General features: G+C 43.0%; 1 protein-coding gene and 2 long non-coding RNA genes across 4 annotated transcripts in view; 2 read left to right on the top strand and 1 right to left on the bottom strand.

Moving 5' to 3' along the window:
- The window catches only part of MERTK (MER proto-oncogene, tyrosine kinase), a 113,859-nt gene extending 112,264 nt beyond the window's left edge, over window positions 1-1,595 (bottom strand). The window contains exon 1 of one of the 2 annotated variants that reach the window (XM_082426779.1): window positions 1,354-1,595. In XM_082426779.1, coding sequence (XP_082282905.1) covers window positions 1,354-1,414 — 61 coding nt within the window. In that variant the 5' untranslated portion in view covers window positions 1,415-1,595. The remainder of the gene's footprint in view (window positions 1-1,353) is intronic. The other variant, XM_082426778.1, reaches the window with a different exon arrangement.
- Window positions 1,596-2,065: 470 nt separating this feature from the next.
- On the top strand, window positions 2,066-7,210 carry LOC309643847. The gene is made up of 2 exons (XR_014254102.1): window positions 2,066-2,224; window positions 2,845-7,210. It is a non-coding gene; the product is annotated as an uncharacterized lncRNA (long non-coding RNA).
- An 8,138-nt stretch (window positions 7,211-15,348) lies between these two features.
- Window positions 15,349-18,993, top strand: LOC309643850. The gene is made up of 2 exons (XR_014254105.1): window positions 15,349-15,397; window positions 15,454-18,993. It is a non-coding gene; the product is annotated as an uncharacterized lncRNA (long non-coding RNA).
- The last annotated feature ends 1,495 nt before the right edge of the window (window positions 18,994-20,488 follow it).

Below are 20,488 nucleotides of genomic sequence, written 5' to 3'. Positions count from 1 at the left end.
ACTGGCTACAAAAGGTTTTTTATTACAGCTTTTTAAAAAAATCAGAAAAACACTCCATTTAAAAAATGTCTTCCACCAGAACTACTGTTTCTATTACTTTTCCCATAATTTTCACCACATTCACTACGTCCAAGACTACTGTTAATGGCCAGCCTTCCCTAGTAGCAAAATATAACAGATTTGCAGCAGATTATGAAAAATGGATCTGGCAGAAATGCTGAGGAATTTTTGAGGGTTTGGTGGAGGGCTGGGGGTAAAGAACAGAGTTGCTTTAATTCTTTGCTTGGTTTAGGTTTCGGATGTTTGCTTCAAATTGCTACGTTGCCCCAAATTATAAATTGCATATGTTATTTAATATGTGCACTGCTTAAGAATTTATTTGAGCAACTGAGCTTTCCAATGAAAACTTCATAGGGAAAAAATCTGAAGTAAACTGTTTAACTATAAATTGAACTTTCCAGGTACTCTTAAAAAACATCTTTGACTATAATAGGTGAAAGCTAAACCTTTTAGTTAAGGGAAAATGCCTGAGATGTGTTTATTCAGTATAAAGCCTGGTTAAATTTCTTCCAGCTTCCTTAAGCAATGCATCAGCGACTAAACTTCTAACCCGTTAATCACTTACCCTCCAAACAAGCTGCTGATGCAGAATGGGACCTGCCCTCCCTTGCCACCACTTACCCATCCAGTACTGGATGGGTAAAAGTACTTACACTGGAATGCCTGGCAGAGTCGAGATAAACCTAGACGCTGACCAAGCACGTCAGATTCTGTTCAGCAGTAACAGGGCTGAAAAGAATGCTTCCCCTTTTTCCGGGGTCCCCACGCTCCCAGGGTGTCCCTGCTAATGTTGCCCATGAGGGCCCGGGGGGAGCAGCCGGACAACAGTCCCTCCCGGTCGCCCTCTGGCCTTGGTGGATCTTAGCACCGGGACTGCGACCCCAACTCCCGCAGCCTGCTGGTCTCCGGTCCCTCGGGGAGTGATGGGGTCTGCGGCTCTCAGAACTCCCGCCAGAGCCAGAGTCCAACCACGCAACCATGTCCAGGGAAGAGTTTTCGGCGCATTCCCCTCTGCCGAAAATTTCAGGACTTGCAGCGCGCCCGGCCGAGCTCTGTTTCCCTCCTGGAGGTTAAGGGGAGCCCTCGGTGCCCACCCCTCCCCGGCTCCACTGCGACGCGCGCCCACGACCCAGCCTGGGTGCCGGGACAGTGCGTGGGTGGGAGCCCCTGCGCCTCAGCACCCGGCCGGGTGGGAGGAGGTGTCTGCAAACTTGCCAGCTGCTGGGTGCGCCCGAGTCGGCGAGCTCCCGGCCCCCCGCGCCCGGCCCCCGGCCCCCGGCCCCTTGCACTCACCTCCCCTCCACAGCGCGGGGAGGAAAAGCCACGGCAGGAGCGGCAGCAGGGCCCGCCCCATCCCGGGGCCGCGGAACTGGAAATTCTCTGCGGACCGACGGACAGATGGACGTCCAGAACCTGCAGCGTCGCCGGCCAAGCGCGCCCGCGAAGCAGCCCAGTCCCGGCGGCCCCGGGAGCCAGCGCCGAAGTGGCGGAGCCGAGCCGCTGCTGGTGGCGCCGAGGGCTGGAGGGGGCAGGACGCGGGCCGAGTCTGAGCGGACCGAGCCAGTCGGGGAGGGGAGGGGGCGGGAAGGAGGCGGGGAGAGGAGAGCCGCGGAGGGGGAGGAAGGGACGGGGCTGGACCGGAGGGGCGGGGAGAGGCGGGCCCGAGGCGGGCCTCGGGTCGAGCCTGGGCAGACCGGGATGGGGGGGCGGGGGCTGAAGAGAGGGGAGGGAGGTGGGGACCATAAAGGGGAGGGGCGGCCGGAGGTGGGGAGGAGAAAGGGGCCCTGGCTCTGGGCAGTCTCGACGTCCAACACGTGCAGGTGGGAGGGACAGACGGAGGAGATTGGGTTGGGCGGGGTGAGCGGCGGGCGCCCGAGGCGGCCACCAGACTTAAGACAAGGCGCCTGCAGCCTGGGGACTGCGGTTGTCCCGCAGTCTCGGCTCTGCGGACACAAAACCCAGGCCGCAACGCTCCCAGAGACCAAGGCCACCGTGGCGGCGCTCCCTGCCGAGCGCCCCCTGGGTACCCGGCCAAAGGGGTGAGACCAGCCTCGGCGTCGAGGAGCTCACCGCCTCCTGGGGAAGAACTCTTCGCTGTGTCCCCGAGTCCAAGAGAGGTGATGCTCAAGGAGGGAGACAAACGTCAATGAAAAAAGTGCAGAGCGTGAGTGGAAAGAGGCAGCCCCCAAACGACAAAGTGTGGAGGAGCCAGGAAGGCAGACGCAGAGAAAGTTAACCGTGAAAGAAATGTCAGCCACTTTTACTAATAATCGCAACAATAACTTACATATATATGTATATATATACTTTCTTTAAGGAAACATTTTTATAATTTATGTGTTTTAATGTGATCCTTTGACAACATGAGCCATTCCTCTGCTCAAAACCGGACAGTGGTTCCCGCTTTCTCTCTGCATAAGACCCACAGTCCTGCCTTGTGGCCTTCAAGGTCCTAGACGACCCGGTCCCTTTTCTTCTCTGACCTCATCTCCTTACTCCACCTCCATTTATGCTGCTTTGTCGTCCAGCAGTCCCTGACCCCTAGGCCGGTCACTTGGGCTAGATTTGGCTGTAAGGAGGCAACCAGCCCACATGGATTTAAGTTAAGTTGTCACTTGCACTGACAGCAAAAGCAGTCAGCACGATGTCAGCTCCTGGCGTCCCTAGTCCCGTAGGATGACACCAAGCCCGAGGGGCCAGATGAACAGACATGAGGAGTGGGTGGCTTTGCTGCTGAGCAGCCGACTCTAAAGTACAGCTGAGCAGTTTCATGGACTTTCACAGGTGGCTGCTGCTGTGTCCTTGGGGGCAGGGAGAGGCATGGAGGGAAGGCGTGGAAACACCTTGCTCAACTGAAAGCCTGGAGAAGGAAGAGAAACAGGCACGCCTTGAGAGCGAGATATGAAACTGCCTGCAGCAGCTGCTCACCAAGCTCACCTCCCCCTGCGGCAGGAGGGATCACGGGACAGTCCCGCAAGACCTGGGTAAGACTGCAGTCAAGGCTCGCCTGCACGCCTATGTGGAGATGTGCAAGGTCGCCAGGCCATCTCAGCAGAGCCCTTGTTCTCCTGCAGTGTCCTTGCTGCTGCTCATATACACCAGGCTCTCTTCCACCGCGGGTTTTTTTTTTCTTTTTAATTTATTTATTATTTATGGCTGTGTTGGGTCTTCGTTTCTGCGCGAGGGCTTTCTCCAGTTGCGGCAAGCGGGGGCCACTCTTCATCGCGGTGCGCGGGCCTCTCACTACCGCGGCCTCTCTTGTTGCGGAGCACAGGCTCCAGATGCGCAGGCTCAGTAATTGTGGCTCACGGGCCTAGTTGCTCCGCGGCATGTGGGATCTTCCCAGACCAGGGCTCGAACCCGTGTCCCCTAGCATTGGCAGGCAGATTCTCAACGACTGCACCACCAGGGAAGCCACCACCGCGGGGTTTTGCATCGACTATTCCGTCTGCCTGGAATGCTCTTCCCCCAGACTCACCCCCTCTTGGTTAATTCTCCTCCTTCAGGTCTTTGCTAAGTCTCACGTTCCTGATGAGGCCCACCTAGTATAAAACTGTCTAATTATTTATTCCTGTGTGATCTACAACCCCAAACGCAGTGGGGGTAAACAGCAGCCACTGTATTAGATTCACAGATTCTGTGGGTCAGAGATTTAGATGGGGCACAAGGAAGATGGTTTGCCTTTCCTCTTCCATCTCTGCTGGGATGTTAGGCTCAATGACTGGGGACTAGAATGATTGGAAACAGGGGTCAGCAAACTATAGCGTGTGGGCCTATCGTCTGTGTTTGCAAATAAGCATTATTGGAACACAGCCATTCACTGTGTGTTGTCTATGGCTGCTTCTGTGCTGTAATAGCAGAGTTGAGTAGTTGTGACAGAGATCAGAGGGCCCACGAAGCCACACGATCTGGCCCTTTGCAGAGGTTGGCCAACCCCTGATCTAAAGGCCTGTTTCCTCACATAGCTAGGACCTAACACTGGGATGACTCAAAAGACCAGGGCTGCAGACCAGAGCACCTAAACAAGGCTTCTCCATGGTGGCCTTGGTGTAGTTGGAAGTCTTACATGGAGGCTCAGGAGGGCTCCAAGAGTGAACATTCGTTCCAGTGAACAAGGTAGAAGCTGCATGGCCTTTCATGACCTAGCCCAGAGGTCACCCCACTCCACTACGCCGGACTCTCTTGGTGGACGCAGTCACAACCCCACTCTCATGGGGAAGAGCCGTAGCTCCCACCTCCTGATGATGGAAGGGTCAAAGGATTTGCAGCATCATTTTAAGACTTTCACGAAGAACAAAGCTTAGCTAAAATGTGGGATATCAACTCTACTGTATCAATTTCATACTTGCCATGCATCTAAATGTTATTGCAAGTTAATGTCCTAATTATTCAAGTCATCAAGATATGTGACAGGAAATGTGAGTTTAAAAGAAAAATCAGACCCCATATTACACAACTATTTCCATCCTTATAGGATGTCTGCCCCAAAAGGCTACATTTGTGCAACTTTAGCAGGGCGACACCAACCCAGAACCCATACTTCGGTGCCCACGCTGTCTCCTATATCTGCTAAGACTCCACATGTTGCAAGGGGGAGCCCCTACTTTTATTACGTAAGAGAAAGAGGGAAAGTCAAGGGGCTATAGCAGTGTTCATCCAGGGGCTGGGAAAGTCGACCGCCACCGACTCAAGTGTAGAAGGGCTGTGTCCCAAATCAAGTGGTATTGTGGTAACAATCCATGCCTCAAGCATGTTCAACATATCAGTGACGGGATTTAAGACTAACAACGGAAGTCCCCGGAGGAGCATGCCAGACTACACATGAGAGATGTAAAGCGTTAGTTCTCAATGGCCCTATTCTATTTTTTTTTAATTTTATTGAAATATAGTTGATTTACAATGTTGTGTTAATTTCTGCTGTACAGCAAAGTGACTCAGTTATACATACATATATATTCTTTTCCATTATGGTTTATCACAGGATGTTGAATATAGTTCCCTGTGCTATACAGTAGGACCTTGTTGTTTATCCATCCTATATATAATAGTTTGCATCTGTTAATCCCAAACTCCCAATCCTTCCCCCTCCCACCCCCCATCCCCCCTTGGCAACCACAAGTCTGTTCTCTATGTTTCATAGATATGTTCATTTGTGTCATATTTTAGATTTCACATATAAGTGATATCATATGGTATTTGTCCTTCTCTTTCTGACGTACTTCGCTTAGTATGATAATCTCTAGATTCCTCCTTGTTCCTGCAAATGGCATTATTTCATTCTTTTAAATGGCTGAGTAATATTCCATTGTATATATACCACGTCTTCTTTATCCATGCATCTGTCGATGGACATTTAGGTTGTTTCTGTGTCTTGGCTATTGTGAATAGTGTTGCTATGAACGTAGGGCTGCATGTATCATTATGAATTACAGTTTTGTCTGGATATATGCCCAGGAGTGGGATTGCTGGATCAATGACCCTATTCTAAACCCATATCCTCTCCCTTTGTTGTCCTACCCACCCACATACACATTCCCCTCGCCCCTTTCAGCCTTGTCTCCAGCGGGGGCCTGTACTTGACTTCCTCTCCTGCATCCAGTCCAGCACGTGGACCCCCAGTTCAGAGCTGGCCTCCTCCCATCCATTTTAACATAGTGCAGACTGCTTAAAATTTAGGGATCAGGCTTAGCCTCACAGTATTCTATGAATGACAGATTGCCAACAAACAGTCTTATCCTGGTTTCAGTGCCAGAGAGCCATTCATTCATTTATGATTCCACAGAAATTGACAGCATGTGCTCAATTCCAGGTGTAAGACCAACCCCTGGAATGTGTCACTGAGCCAATGCACAGCACCTCTATCAGGGAGCTGCTATCTCATGGGCCAAATGCCAGTCAAGGACCACTTTGGTTCTCACCCGCCCAGCGGCCATTCCATGGTCCTCCCACCGCGACACCCTGGTTTCCCTTTGCTGAACTATGCCTCCTGCACCCACATTCCCTCCTTCCCCTGCGCCCGGAGGTGGTGTTCTCCTTGCTGCCTGAAAGATCATTCTCTGTCCCTCTCTCCAAAGTCTCCGACTTTGAATCTCATATCATCAGACCTGTTTGCTGTGGTCACTACAGACCCCTCGGTCTCTCCCTCTCATTCCTTGAAGATTTCAGTACTTGCATCACTGTCACTCGTTTCACAAAATCCCTGTCATAATTCTTGGTGGTTTCAGTCCTGTATAAATGACATGCCAACACCACAGAGTCCAAGTCCCTTGACCTCTTGTCACCCATGTTGTGTGCTGAGCAACGTGTTGGAAATCCATGTAAGTACCAAGTTCTTGAAGTTTGCTGGGGAACTGGGATGGTGCCCTGTAAGAGAGTCAACTCAGAACACCCCAAATCTTAAGGGAAGCACAAGCTTCTTGTAGTTTCTTGTAGGTGGTGCACAGAAGACTCTCCATTCAGTGTGCTGAACAAGATGCTCGGAGTACAGGTGTACAGCTCTTGGGGGACCATGCTGCAGGTAAGGTAATCCATTAGGAATATTGAATTGAATACAAGTGAACAGCTGTACTTGTATAACTAATGGGCAGTTAAACAGGAATCCACTGCTAATGAAGACTCAGGGGATCCAAATGCTACAGTTTGAAACAGGAACAGGATACAATATAGCAACAGCAGTAAAGTTAATATGCATCACACTTAGTGGTTGTTTCATTGTAAGGGCTCCAGAGAGGACAGGTACAGGATCCTTTGTCCACCCTTCTGTAAGACATGTGGCTGGATGCACTTCCTATCTTGGATCAGGAATCACCTGGAATACCTCAGAACCAGGGAGCCCAAGATAGAGGCGTAGCTGGAGATTTTTATGTTTCATGGGTCCCCTTGGCATATTCCTGAGGCATAACCAGCTTCAATGGCAGAGCCCTCTGGGGGTCTCACTGAGACCACATACAAATCCTCTGTCTCACTGGTTTTTGTTTAGTTTGCTTTGTTTCGTTTTACTTTTTAAATTTATTTTTAATGAAGTATAATTTACAAATTATTAAGTAATTATTAAATAATTTTAATAATTATTAAATAATTTTCAAGTATACAGCAAAGTGATTCAGTTATACATATATATGTGTGTGTATATATATATATATATTTTTTTTTTAATTCTTTTCCATTATAGGTCATCACAAGATATTGAGTATAGTTCCTTGTGCTATACAGTAGGTCCTTGTGTCTCACTGTTTTCAAACAACAGCACTGATGAGCTGGGAGAAGTCTCCCTGAACCTCCTCGAACCCACAAAGCAACATTACTAATCAGTATGCTTCCTGCCCTGACCAGGAGCCAGGGCCATGCAGGAACTTTAGCAAAATAGCTCAGGCTAATTCCAGGCCCTCCCAGCACAATGGCTTCCACAGTCACTGCAAAATGGTACAAGTAAAATTTCCATTCAGCACAGTGAACATGGTGGTGTAATAAAAGTGTTTCCTTTTGTAGTTTTGGGGACACTTTTTAGCATGAAAATCCGTTCCATAGGCAAAAAAACCAAAACCAAAAACAAAAAAACAACTTACTGAAAGTAAAATTGTCAGGCTCAGAAAAAGGATGGTGCTGATTAAAGATACCCCTCCATGGATACAAGGACAGTTGTTGGGCTTTTGTAGTTTGTTGGGGAAAAGTGACATTGTCCATGTTAGAGAAACCATTAGGTGTCCTGGAAAAAGTAAGAGAAGCTCAAATATCTAAGTGTTACAACTTTATAATAATGAGATGGTGTATGTATGTTTCCATCATGCTAAAAAACACACCGGAAGTTCCATTGTCTGGCACTTGTAAGTTGTGATGGGGCTGAGAGAGCTCTGGTGGACACTGCATTCAGCCAGCACACTGAACTACATACTAGAGGCCGGGTGTCCAGTTCTTGAATTTGTTGGCAGGTGATTATGGAACATGTAAAACACCTCATTCCATGTGCTGAACAGTAGATTGAAGATTATCCAGCTCATGTATTTGCAGTGGGTGTGTGTATGTGTGTGGGAAGGGGGGATTCAGATTGTGTGTGTAAAATGCTCAAATCGCCACGGTCAGCAACGTATGGGAAGTATAAGTGACCCCCGAACAACTCGGGGATTAAAGGCACCGACCACCCCTCTCAATTGAAAATCCGCATATAACTTTTGACTCCCCCCCAATCTTAACTACTAATAGCCTACTGTTGATTGGAAACCTCACCAATAACATAAACAGTCGATTACCGCATAATTTGGATGTTATATATATTAAATACTATATTATATACGATAATAAAATGAGCTAAAGAAAACATGTTATTAAGAAAGTCTTAGGGAAGAGAAAATACATTTCCAGTACTGTACTGTATTCACTGTTAAGTTTACATCAAATGTTTACAGGCTGCATTGTCCCTCTGTCAATACCCACATCAATATTAAACAGTCTTATATGATACAAAACACTGTAGATGCTATACATACGACTAAACTAGACATCTAACATGAATAGATAATGTGAAAAAGAAATACATACTTACATACAGGTACCATATTTATTGAGAAAAATCTGAGTGTAAGTGGACCCTCGAAGTTCAAACCTGTGTTGTTTAAGGGTCAACTGTGCTAGTATTGGAGCATGTAAGAGACTGTGTTTGGACGGGTGAATGACAAACTGGAGGGACCAGTGTCTAGCCCTTGCAGCTTTTGGATACCCTTCACCATGCCAAACATCTGGGTTGTGCAAATACCTAGACAGAGTTCCCCGAGGCACTGAGATGGTGCTTAGCAGAGTCTCAAATCAGCATAAAACTCTACTGAAAATGTGTGTCCAACACCTGAAGGTTGGGGGAGATTGAGATGGTGGATGTAGGAATCTCTATTCAGCTGCTAAAGAACATACCAGAAGCACAGAGATCTAGATTTTGTAATTTAATGTGAAACTGAACTAATGCTTGCAAGCAACTCCATTTAGCTTCTGAAACAAAAATACTAATAGTATAAATGTTTTAGGGACTTCCTTGGTGAAGCAGTGGTTAAGAATCTGCCTGCCAATGCGGGGGATGCGGGTTCGAGCCCTTGTCCGGGAAGATCCCACATGCCGTGGAGCAACTAAGCCCGTGCACCACAACTACTGAGCCTGTGCACCACAACTACTGAGCCCGCGTGCCACAACTACTGAAGCCCGCGCGCCTAGAGCCTGTGCTTCGCAACAAGAGAAGCCACCGCAGTGAGAAGCCAGTGCACCCCAATGAAGAGTAGCCCCTGCTCGCTGCAACTAGACAAAGCCCACGCGCAGCAACGAAGACCTAGTGCAGCCAAAAATTAAATTAAAAAAATATATATCCTTTAAATGTTTTGCCTTTGTAGTTCTAGGAGAGTTAAGATGGTACATATAAAGAACTCCACTTTTCTTCTCCAAACCATTCTGGAAATAAGATGTTTCAAGTTCTTATAGTTTGGTGGGGGAGTGGAGATGGTAAATATGAGATTCCATTTGCTGAACAGCTTACTGAAATTACAGAGGTCTGGTTCTCGAAGGTTCTTGGTAATGGCTGACTATCTGGTGATCTGCCAGGTGGTAGATAATGGAAAACCTGATAGATAATAATTTTTAATTGTCTCTTCGTATTGGGTACTCTGTTAGCTCCTGGCATTCTCTGTGCTGTTTGGCTTGTTTGCTTGCCTCTAGAGGTGCAATTCTGTGAAAAATATTGTGGTGTGTGCGTGTTTGCTGGAACTGCTGAGCTGGTGAGTTTCTGAGTCCTGTATTTCCTTTTGACCAATAGCTGAAGTTGTAAAACCTAAGCTTGTAGTTCTTTTGTATGTGTGAAAATTTAGAGAGGGAAAAAAAGCCTTCTCTCTTCCTCACAAAAGCAGGATACAGTAACTCATCTTTTACAATCGCTTGTTTGTCTATAACTTTTTCTGTGTCCTTCTGTCTCTCAATCTGAGGGGACAGATAGATCATAAAAGCTTATTATTATATGTTTCAACTAGCAAAATCTAGTGCAGGCACACAGATCTTTCTGATTCCTTTGGTAAGGGGAGAAAATGTATACAAAGACTGATGGAAACATTTTAAACTGGTTTTATATATTGATAACAAATGGATCAACACTTTTAAGAGGGTCTTACTTGGTTTGGATAACTGAATGAAGGAGCTGGAGTATGTGATGGTCAGGGAATGATTGTTTCTGGATTTTTTTAGAGTTTCTGATCCTTCTGAGAAATCTAGAGTCTGGAGAACATGGCTTTCTCTCTCTTTTCTCCTCCACAAAATTAGGGAGGTCCCCCAAATATTAATATGAATCAGTTCAAGGTGTGAGGGAGAGCTCCATGTGCAACAATAAAGTGTGATTAAGTCTGAAAAGCTATGCCCCTAACTAGCCGCAATCTGCCTGAACAAGTACTACATACAACAAAGGGCACATAACAAAATAGCTGGAGTTAATCCAACTATTACCTCCTCTTAAGGGTCCTAGCTTGTCCGAGAGTAATTGGTCTTCTAGAAGAAACATCAAACGAGCCACAGTTGAGGACTGCACCATAGATCCAGGCTTTCCAGAATAAACTGACATTGCCAACTTCTGTCAACCTGTACTTAAGGACTGAGGTAGGATTGCAGACACTTTAGTCCAGAAGCAGACAAATGCATGAAAGTGCGCTGCTTAATTCAGGAGCCATACAAACCTACTTTGATTTAATTATGGATAATATTCTATTTCTGATGAGTATATCAAATAGGTTTTTTTTTCTTTATCTCTAGCCATCAGTTTTACTTGTTCAAACTGTAATGAGGGCTTCCCTGGTGGCGCAGTGGTTGAGAATCTGCCTGCTAATGCAGGGGACACAGGTTCGAGCCCTGGTCTGGGAAGATCCCACATGCCGCGGAGCAACTAGGCCTGTGAGCCACAATTACTGAGCCTGCGCGTCTGGAGCCTGTGCTCCCAACAAGAGAGGCTGCGATAGTGAGAGGCCCGCGCACCACGATGAAGAGTGGCCCCCGCTTGCCGCCACTAGAGAAAGCCCTCGCACAGAAACAAAGACCCAACACACAGCCAATCAATCAATCAATCAATCAATAAATACATACATACATACATACATACATACATACATACAAAAAACTGTAATGAGACATTTCAAAAATAGTTATCTTGTACCAGCTGACCCCTCAGAATTCAGAAAAAGCAATCCCATAAAAGACTGTAATATAGATTATAAGTTAATAAGTAAAGGAAAACATAATAATGATTCTGTTATGATTAGTGATATATATTGATTACTCTTATCTACAAAACCACTCAGAACAATGGTAACATTGGTTAAATATTATACAAAGTGTCTTACCGAGTTCTCTTTTTTCATAATCATAAAATTTTTTTTGCATAGTTTCAATTAGAATCTGTTCTTTTTACTGGGTAATAATTGGATAAATCAGTTTATAACCGTGATTATGACCGTCTCATTTAAGTATGACAAGAGTTTTTTTAAGGAACAAGGTTGTTTGTTTTCTTTATTTGGGTGTTGAGAATTCTTTATATATTCTGAATAGAACCCTGTTGCCAGTAATGTGATTTGTAATATTTTCTCCCAGTCTGTGACTTGTCTTCTTTTTTTCTTAATGGTGTTTTTAGCGGAACAAAAAGTGTTAATTTTGATAAAGTCCAATTCACTATTTTTTTTTCCTTTTTTGGATTGTACTTTTGGTGTCTTATCTAAGAACTTAAAAAAAACAACTTTATTCAGATATATTTCACATTGCATAAAATATAGCATAAGACTATGCATAAAACATAGCATGAAACTCCGTTTTTAAGTATACAATTCAGCAGTTTTTACTGCACAAGTGAATCACACGCTTGTGCAAGCAACACCACTATCTAATTTTAAAGCATTTTCATCACCCCAAAAAGAAACCCTGTACTTCCTAGCAGTCACTTCCTGTTTTCCCCACCTCTACTTCTATCCCAGCCTCTAGCCCCTGGCAACCACTGATCTACTCCCTGTCTCTGTGGATTTACCTATTCCACACATTTCATATAAATGCAATTATACAGCGTGGCCTTTTGTGACTGGCTTCTTTCATTAGGCGTAATATTTTCAAGGTTCATCCATGTTGTAGCATGTATCAGTGCTTCATTCCCTTTGATGGTTGACTAATATTCCATTGTATGCATATACCACATTTTGTTTATCTGTTCACCAGATGATGGGCATTTGGGTTGTTTCCACTTCTTGGCCTTTATGAATAATGTTGCCACGAACAGTCATGTAAAAGTGTTCGTGTTAACATATGTTTTCAGTTCTCTTGGGTATCTACCTAGGAGTAGAATTACTGGATAGTATGGCAACTCTAGGTTTAATTGTTTTGAGGGTCTGTCAAACTGTTTTACCAAGTGGCTGCACCATTTTGCATTCTCACAAGTAGCACAGGAGGGTTCCAATATTTCCACATCCTCATCAACATTTGTTATTATACATCTTTTGGATTATAGCCATTTTAGTGGATGTGAAGTAGTGTCTCAATGTGGGGTTTTTTTTATTTTTTATTTTTCGCTGCTTTGGGTCTTCATTGCTGCACGTGGGCTTTCTCTAGTTGCGGCGAGCAGGGGCTACTCTTCATTGTGGTGCACGGGCTTCTCACTGTGATGGCTTCTCTTGTTGCGGAGCACAGGCTCTCGGTGTGTGGGCTTCAGTAGTTGCGGCACACGAGCTCAGTAGTTGTGGCTCGCGGGCTCCAGAGCTCAGGCTCAGTAGTTGTGGTGCACAGGCTTAGTTGCTCCGCAGCATGTGGGATCTTCCCAAACCAGAGCTCGAACGCGTGTCCCCTGCATTGGCAGGCAGATTCTTAACCACTGCACCACCAGGGAAGTCCCTCATTGTGGTTTTGGTTTGCATTTCCCTAATGACTAATGATGTTGATTATCTTTCCATGTGTCTTGTGTCCATTTGTTTATTTTCTTTGGAGAAATGTCTATTCAAATCCTTTGCCCATTTTTTTATTATGTAAGTTTCAGGTGTACAGAATTATAATTCAATGTCTGTATATACTACAAAGTGATCACCAGCACAAATCTAATTACAATCCATCACCATACAATTGACCCTCTTCACCCATGTGGCTCACTCCCAAACCCCTTCTTCTCTGGTAACCACTAACCTGATCTCTGTATCTATTTTTGTTTTATTTTGTTTGTATGTTTGTTTGTTTTTTATATTCCACACATAAGTGAAATCATAGAGTTTGTCTTTGTCTGAATAATTTCACTTAGCATAGTACCTTCAAGGTCCATCCATGTTGTTGCAAATAGCAAGACTTCATTCTGTTTTTAGGGCTGAGTAGTATTCCACTGTGTATATAGACCACATCTTCTTTATTCAGTCATCCATCGATGGACACCTAGGTTGTTTCTGTATCTTGGCTATTGTAAATAATGCTGCAATGAACATAGAGATGCAGGTATTTTTTTGAATTGGTGTTTTCATGTGCTTGTACCCATTTTTTAATTGGGGTCTCTTTTTATATTGAGCTGTAGGAGTTCTTTATATATTCTGGATAATAGAGTTGTCAGATATACGACTTGCAAACATTTCCTCCTATTCTATGGATTGTCTTTGCACTTTCTTAATAGTATCCTTTGACGCACAAAATCCTTAGGTTTTTAAAAATTCCCATTTATCAATTGGACTTTATCATTTTTTCTTTGGTTGCTTGAGCTTTAGGTGCCATATCTAAGATATCATTGCCTAATCCAAAGTAACAAAAATTTACATCTATCTCTTCTAAGTGTTTCATAGTTTTAGTCTTACATTTAGGTCTTTGACCCATTTTGAGTTAATAGTATGAGGTAGAGATCAAGATTCTTTTCTTCTTTTTTGCATATGAATATTCAATTCTTCCAGCACTAAGTGTCCAGAGACTATCTTTCCTCCATTGAATTGCTTTTGCAACTTTGTAAAACAAAACAAATCAATTGGCCCAACTCCTTAAATGAGGGCTGCACATACTGCCTTCCTTCCAAAGAGTACAGTATGGAAAAGGGGGAAAAGTAACTTTAGTGAAACCTTGCAAACATCACCTTAGCTACATGACCAAACTAGCATCAACCCTGATAAGTCATGTGATTGATATGTACCCTTAATATGATGTGATGAAAATGGCACTTTATCACTACAGTTTTCCTCCTCAAATCCATATCCCCAGTCTAATCATGAGGAAAACATCAGACATATTTCATTTGAGGAATATTCTACAAAATACCTGACCAATATTGCTCAAAACTGTCAAGGTTATCAAAAATAACAAGAGTACTGGAGATGTAATGTATAACCTGATAAATATAATGGACACGGCTGTATGTTATCTGATGAAAGTTGTCAAGAGAGTAAATCCTAAGAGTTCTCATCACACGGATATTTTTTCCAATTTCTTTAATTTTATATTTATAGGAGATGAGGGATGTTCACTAAACTTATTGCGGTCATCATTTTATGATGTGTGTAAGTCAAGTCATTATGCCGTGTGCCTTAAATTTACAGTACTGTTTGTCAATTATATCTCAATAAAACTGGAAGAGGAAAATAATAAATAATTCACCATTTCTGTCACCAAAAAAAAAAATCTTGTTAAACTAATTTTTTAAATATTTTAGTTGTTTAAATATTTTGTTGTTTGCCAACCAATGTAAATGAGGATGACAAGAGTTAAAAGTTACAATCAACTATCTGACCGTATATTGAGTTAAGAGATATAAGAACTTCTGAAACAGTCCCTTTTCTTTCTTAATTTTTTAAAAAAATGAATTTATTTACTTATTTATTTTTGGCAGCGTTGGGTCTTCCTTGCTGCACGTGGGCTTTCTCTAGTTGCAGCGAGCGGTGGCTACTCTTCATTGCAGTGCGCAGGCTTCTCATTGCGGTGGCTTCTCTTGTTGCGGAGCTCGGGCTCTAGGCGCCCGGGCTTCAGTAGTTGTGGCACGTGGGCTCAGTAGTTGTGACTCGCAGGCTTTAGAGCGTAGGCTCAGTAGTTGTGCCGCACGGGCTTAGTTGTTCCGTGCCATATGGGATCTTCCTGGACCAGGGATCGAACGCGTATCCCCTGCATTGGCAGGCGGATTCTTAACCACTGCACCACCAGGGAAGTCCCCCTTTTCTTAAAATGAATTTGCTTACCTGGAGAGGTAAGATATATGCTTGAAACAATTAGAGGACAAAAGAAGAGTAAGCCAACTGTCATTGTATTCTGATAAAACCAAGTGCTAACTATTGCACTATTTGAGACCAGGATGGTATAGTGTAGTGAGTAATAGTAGTGTGTGGCACAAACAGTAGGTGTAAAATGAGTTAAAGATAGAAATTAACTGATGAGGATGAGTATAATAAAAAAAAGAAAAAGAAAAAAAAAGATAGAAATTAATGTGAGTTGGCCATCATCAAAAAGTCTACAAATAATAAATGCTAGACAGGGTGTAAAGAAAAGGGAACCCTCCTTCACTGTTGGTGGGAATGTAAATTGGTGCAGCCACTATGGAGAACAGTATAGAGGTTCCTTAAAAAACTAAAACTACAGTTAGCATATGATCCTGCAGTCCCACTCCTGGGCATGTATCTGGAAAAAACGAAAACACTAATTCAAAAAAAGATACGTGCACCCCAATGTTCATTGCAGCACTATTTTTAATAGCCTGGACATGGAAGCAACCTAAATGTCCATTGACAAATGAAAGGATAAAGAAGATGTGGTGTGTGTGTGTGTGTATATATATATATATATTTATATATAAATAAATATATATATTTATATATATATACAATGGACTATTACTCAACCATAAAAAACAATGCAATAATGCCATTTGCAGCAACATGGATGGCGTAGAGATGATCATACTAAGTGAAGTAAGTCAGACAAAGACAAATATCGTATGATATCACTTATATGTGGAATAAAAAATTATACAAATGAACTTATTTACAAAATAGAAATAGACTCACAGATATAGAAAACAACTTATGGTTACTAAAGAGGGAAGGGGGGGAAGGATAAATGAAGAGTTGGTATTAACAGATGCACATACCTATATATAAAATAGAAAACCAGCAAGGACCTACAGCATAGCACAGGGAACTATACTCAATATTTTGTAATAACCTATAAGGGAAAAGAATCTGAAAAAAATATGTATAACTGAATCACTTTGCTATACACCTGAAACTAACACAACATTGTAAATCAACTATACTTCAATTTGAAAAAATACAAAAGAAAAAAAGAAAAAGAAATTGATGTGAGTTGCAGGAAAGCTACTGCAGGGAGAAAGCAGCATTCAAAAGCAGAGAAGTCATTTCTAAGTGTGAGAGGGAGGGAAACACAATGTGTTAGAGGACTTTAGAGAGATTGCCTCACCTGGGGCAGAGGGGCAGAGAGGAGAAATGTGATAGAAACATTGACAGAAATATACATCCAGACAGAGAATTTGATGTTCAAAGAAAGTGGATTAGGGGAGTGGGAGAAGAAAGATCAAATTCATTTTTCGGAAGAATAAAACTGTACACTCTTCATGGAACATAAAGGAAGAGGGAAAGTTTGGGTAGGAAGATCTTTTAGGAAGGTAGGAAATACGAAATATGAGTGCCTGTGGAAACAGTCTAAAAAATGGCCAATGTCCTGTAAAAGGAAAGGTCCCCTGCTTCCTCCTAATCTTCAGAAGTTCTGAACCCAGAGGCCAAGAAGGAAATGAATAAGTAGGACAAAGTGAGTGGAGTAGTACTTAAGGTGCTAATATAAATATTTTATGATTTTTTTTTTTTTTTTTTTGCCACGCCATGCGGCTTATGGGATCCTAGTTCCCTGACCAGGGATTGAACCTGTGCCCCCTGCAGTGGAAGCGCAGAGTCCTAACCACTGGACCACCAGGGAAGTCCCTAATATAAATATTTTAAAACCCAAGGGTGATGGCAACGGGAATGATTTGTAAGGGAGAAATCCAAAAGAAATTTCAAAAAGAGGGTTAAATTACAGAGAAGGATGAGAATTTGGTAGGTTCCAAAACAAAGAAGCAAAAAACAAACAAATTCCCCCCCTTCCCCTGGTAAAAAACAAGAAGAGCTTAAGGAACCAAGATGACTTAAAGGACATTAAGTTAAAATTAATGAAATCTAAATAAAGTATGGATTTCAATTACTATTAATGTATTGATATTGGTTGATTAATTTTAACAAATGTACCATATTCAGTATTATAAAACATTAATAATAGAGAAAATTGGGTGTGGGGTATATAGAAATTCTGAACTGTCTTTGCAATTTTTCCATTAAACAGTTTCAAAAAACAAAGTTTATTTAAAACTATCAATTGGCTCTATTTGTGTGTATCTGTTTCTCAGCTCTGTTCCATGAATCTGTGTGTTTATCCTTTCTCCCTTAGCCCACTCTTTTTCAGCTTTATTGACATATAATTGACCAATACAATTGTAATGTATTTAAAGTGTGCAACATGTTGATTTGATATAAGTATACATTGTGAAAGGATCCTCTCCATTAAGTTAATAAACACGTCCATCACATCAAAGATTTTCCTTTTTTGGGTATGTGTGGTGAGAACACGTAAGTTGTACTTGACAAATTTCAATTATTCAATACAGTTATCATTGGGCTTCCCTGGTGGTGCAGTGGTTAAGAATCCGCCTGCCAATGCAGGGGAAACTGGTTCGAGCCCTGGTCTGGGAAGATCCCATGTGCCGCAGAGCAACTAAGCCCATGCGCTGCAACTACTGAGCTTGCGCTCTAGAGCCTGCGTGGCACAACTAATGAGCCCACATGCCACAACTACTGAAGTCCGTGTGCCTAGAGCCCATGCTCCACAACAAGAGAAGCCACTGCAGTGAGAAGCTCGCAGGAGGAGCAGCCCCGGCTCGCAGCAACTAGAGAAAGCCCGCTCGCAGCAATGAAGACTCAACACAGCCGCAAAAAAAAGAAATACAGTATCATCAACTATAGTCCCCAAGTTACACATTAGGTCCTCAGATCTTTGCCAAACTCTTCTTATTTTCCCCACCCCTGAGCCCCTGGAAACTACTATTCTACTCTCTGTTTCTATGAGTTCAACTTTTTTTTAAGCGTCCTTACGTAAGTGATACTGTGCAGCCTGGCATTCTGAGTTTGCAGACTCTTATGTGGTGGCTTATGAGAGTACGTAAAATGGGAGCAGCATAGCATTTTTTGATCTAGCCTCAGAAATCAGGCAGGATTACTTCCACTGCATTCTATTGGTTAAAAGCAAGATACCAAAGCCGGCTCAGATTGAAGGGGACATGAATTAGACCCACATTTCAATAACAGTACAGTCATTTTATTTATTTATTTTAAAAAATTTTAATTTTTGGCTGCACCGCAGAAGCATGCAGGATCTTAGTTCCCTGACCAGGGATTGAACCTGTGACCCCTGCAGAGGAAGCGTGGAGTCTTAACCACAGGACTGCCAGGCAAGTCCCAGTATAGTCATTTTAAAAGCCACCACACTATATTTAAGAGTAGAGGATTAAAAGGCTGATTGGAGACTCTGGATAGACTTGTTGACCTTGAGAGTTTCTCGTTTGGGAATTCCTGACAGCAATGCCGTTAGACTGTTTCCTTTAACATAGGCAGATTCTGCAGGGAAGACCCCCGTTCTCCCGACTGAAGGGAAGAGACCAGCTGCTGGATTCTGGGTGAGTATAGGAGGGGACTGAAGTGGAGGTTGGCATGGATGTGTGCATGCCAACACCCAGTGTGCCACATGTCCCTATTTTCACCTTAGCCTCACCACCTTTCACTGTGCTTAGCGTTCCCCAACCAGAGACTCTGTTCATCCTCTCCAGGTTTTTTTCTTGTGAGAGGGACAGTTATTTAACTGTGTTGGCTATGAGTGGGGAAGATTGGACTCTTTTTTTTTTTTAATTTATTTATTATTTTATTAATTTATTTTTGGCTGTGTTGGGTCTTTGTTGCTGCGTGCGGGCTTTCCTCTAGTTGCAGTGAGTGGGGGCTACTCTTCGTTGCAGTGTGTGGGCTTCTCACTGCAGTGGCTTCTCTTGTTGTGGAGCGTGGGCTCTAGGCGAGTGGGCTTCATTAGTTGTGGAGCACGGGCTTAGTTGCTCCACGACATGTGGGATCTTCCCGGACCAGGGCTCGAACCCATGTCCCCTGCATTGGCAGGCAGATTCTTAACCACTGGGCAACCAGGGAAGCCCTTTAATCCATTTTGAGTTTATTTTTGTGTATGGTGTTAAGGAGTGTTCTAATTTCATTCTTTTACATGTAGCTGTCCAGTTTTCCCAGCACCACTTATTGAAGAGGCTGTCTTTTCTCCACTGTATATTCTTGCCTCCTTTATCAAAGATAAGGTGACCATATGTGCGTGGGTTTATCTCTTGGCTTTCTATCTTGTTCCATTGATCTATATTTCTGTTTTTGTGCCAGCACCATACTGTCTTGATTACTGTAGCTTTGTAGTATAGTCTGAAGTCAGGGAACCTGATTCCTCCAGCTCCGTTTTTCTTCCTCAAGTTTGCTTTGCCTATTCGGGGTCCTTTGTGTTTCCATACAAATTGTGAAATTTTTTGTTCTAGTTCTGTGAAAAATGGCACTGGTAGTTTGATAGGGATTACATTGAATCTGTAGATTGCTTTGGGTAGTATAGTCATTTTCACAATATTGATTCTTCCAATCCAAGAACATGGTATATCTCTCCATCTGTTTGTATCATCTTGAATTTCTTTCATCAGTGTCTTATAGTTTTCTGCATACAGGACTTTTGTCTCCTTAGGTAGATTTATTCCTAGGTATTTTATTCTTTTTGTTGCAATGGTAAATGGGAGTGTTTCTTTAATTTCTCTTTCAGATTTTTCATCACTAGTGTATAGGAATGCAAGAGATTTCTGTGCATTAATTTTGTATCCTGCTACTTTACCAAATTCATTGATTAGCTCTAGTAGTTTTCTGGTAGCATCTTCAGGATTCTCTATGTATAGTATCATGTCATCTGCAAACAGTGACAGTTTTACTTCTTCTTTTCCGATTTGGATTCCTTTTATTTCTTTTTCTTCTCTGACTGCTGTTGCTAAAACTTCCAAAACTATGATGAATAATAGTGGTGAGAGTGGGCAACATTGTCTTGTTCCTGATCTTAGAGGAAATATTTTCAGTTTTTCACCATTGAGAATGATGTAGGCTGTGGGTTTGTCAAATATGACCTTTATTATGTTGAGGTAAGTTCCCTCTATGCCTACTTTCAGCAGGGTTTTTATCATAAATCGGTGTTGAATTTTGTCAAAAGCTTTTTCTGCATCTATTGAGATGATCATAGGTTTTTATCCTTCAGTTTGTTAATATGGTGTATCACATTGATTGATTTGCATATATTGAAGAATGCTTGCATTCCTGGG

The sequence above is a fragment of the Balaenoptera physalus genome (genome assembly GCF_965194825.1).
Source record: "Balaenoptera physalus genome assembly, chromosome: 15".
NCBI lineage: Eukaryota > Metazoa > Chordata > Mammalia > Artiodactyla > Balaenopteridae > Balaenoptera > Balaenoptera physalus.
Note: the sequence above shows the minus strand (reverse complement) of the source record. Positions and strands in the feature narration are given on the sequence as shown.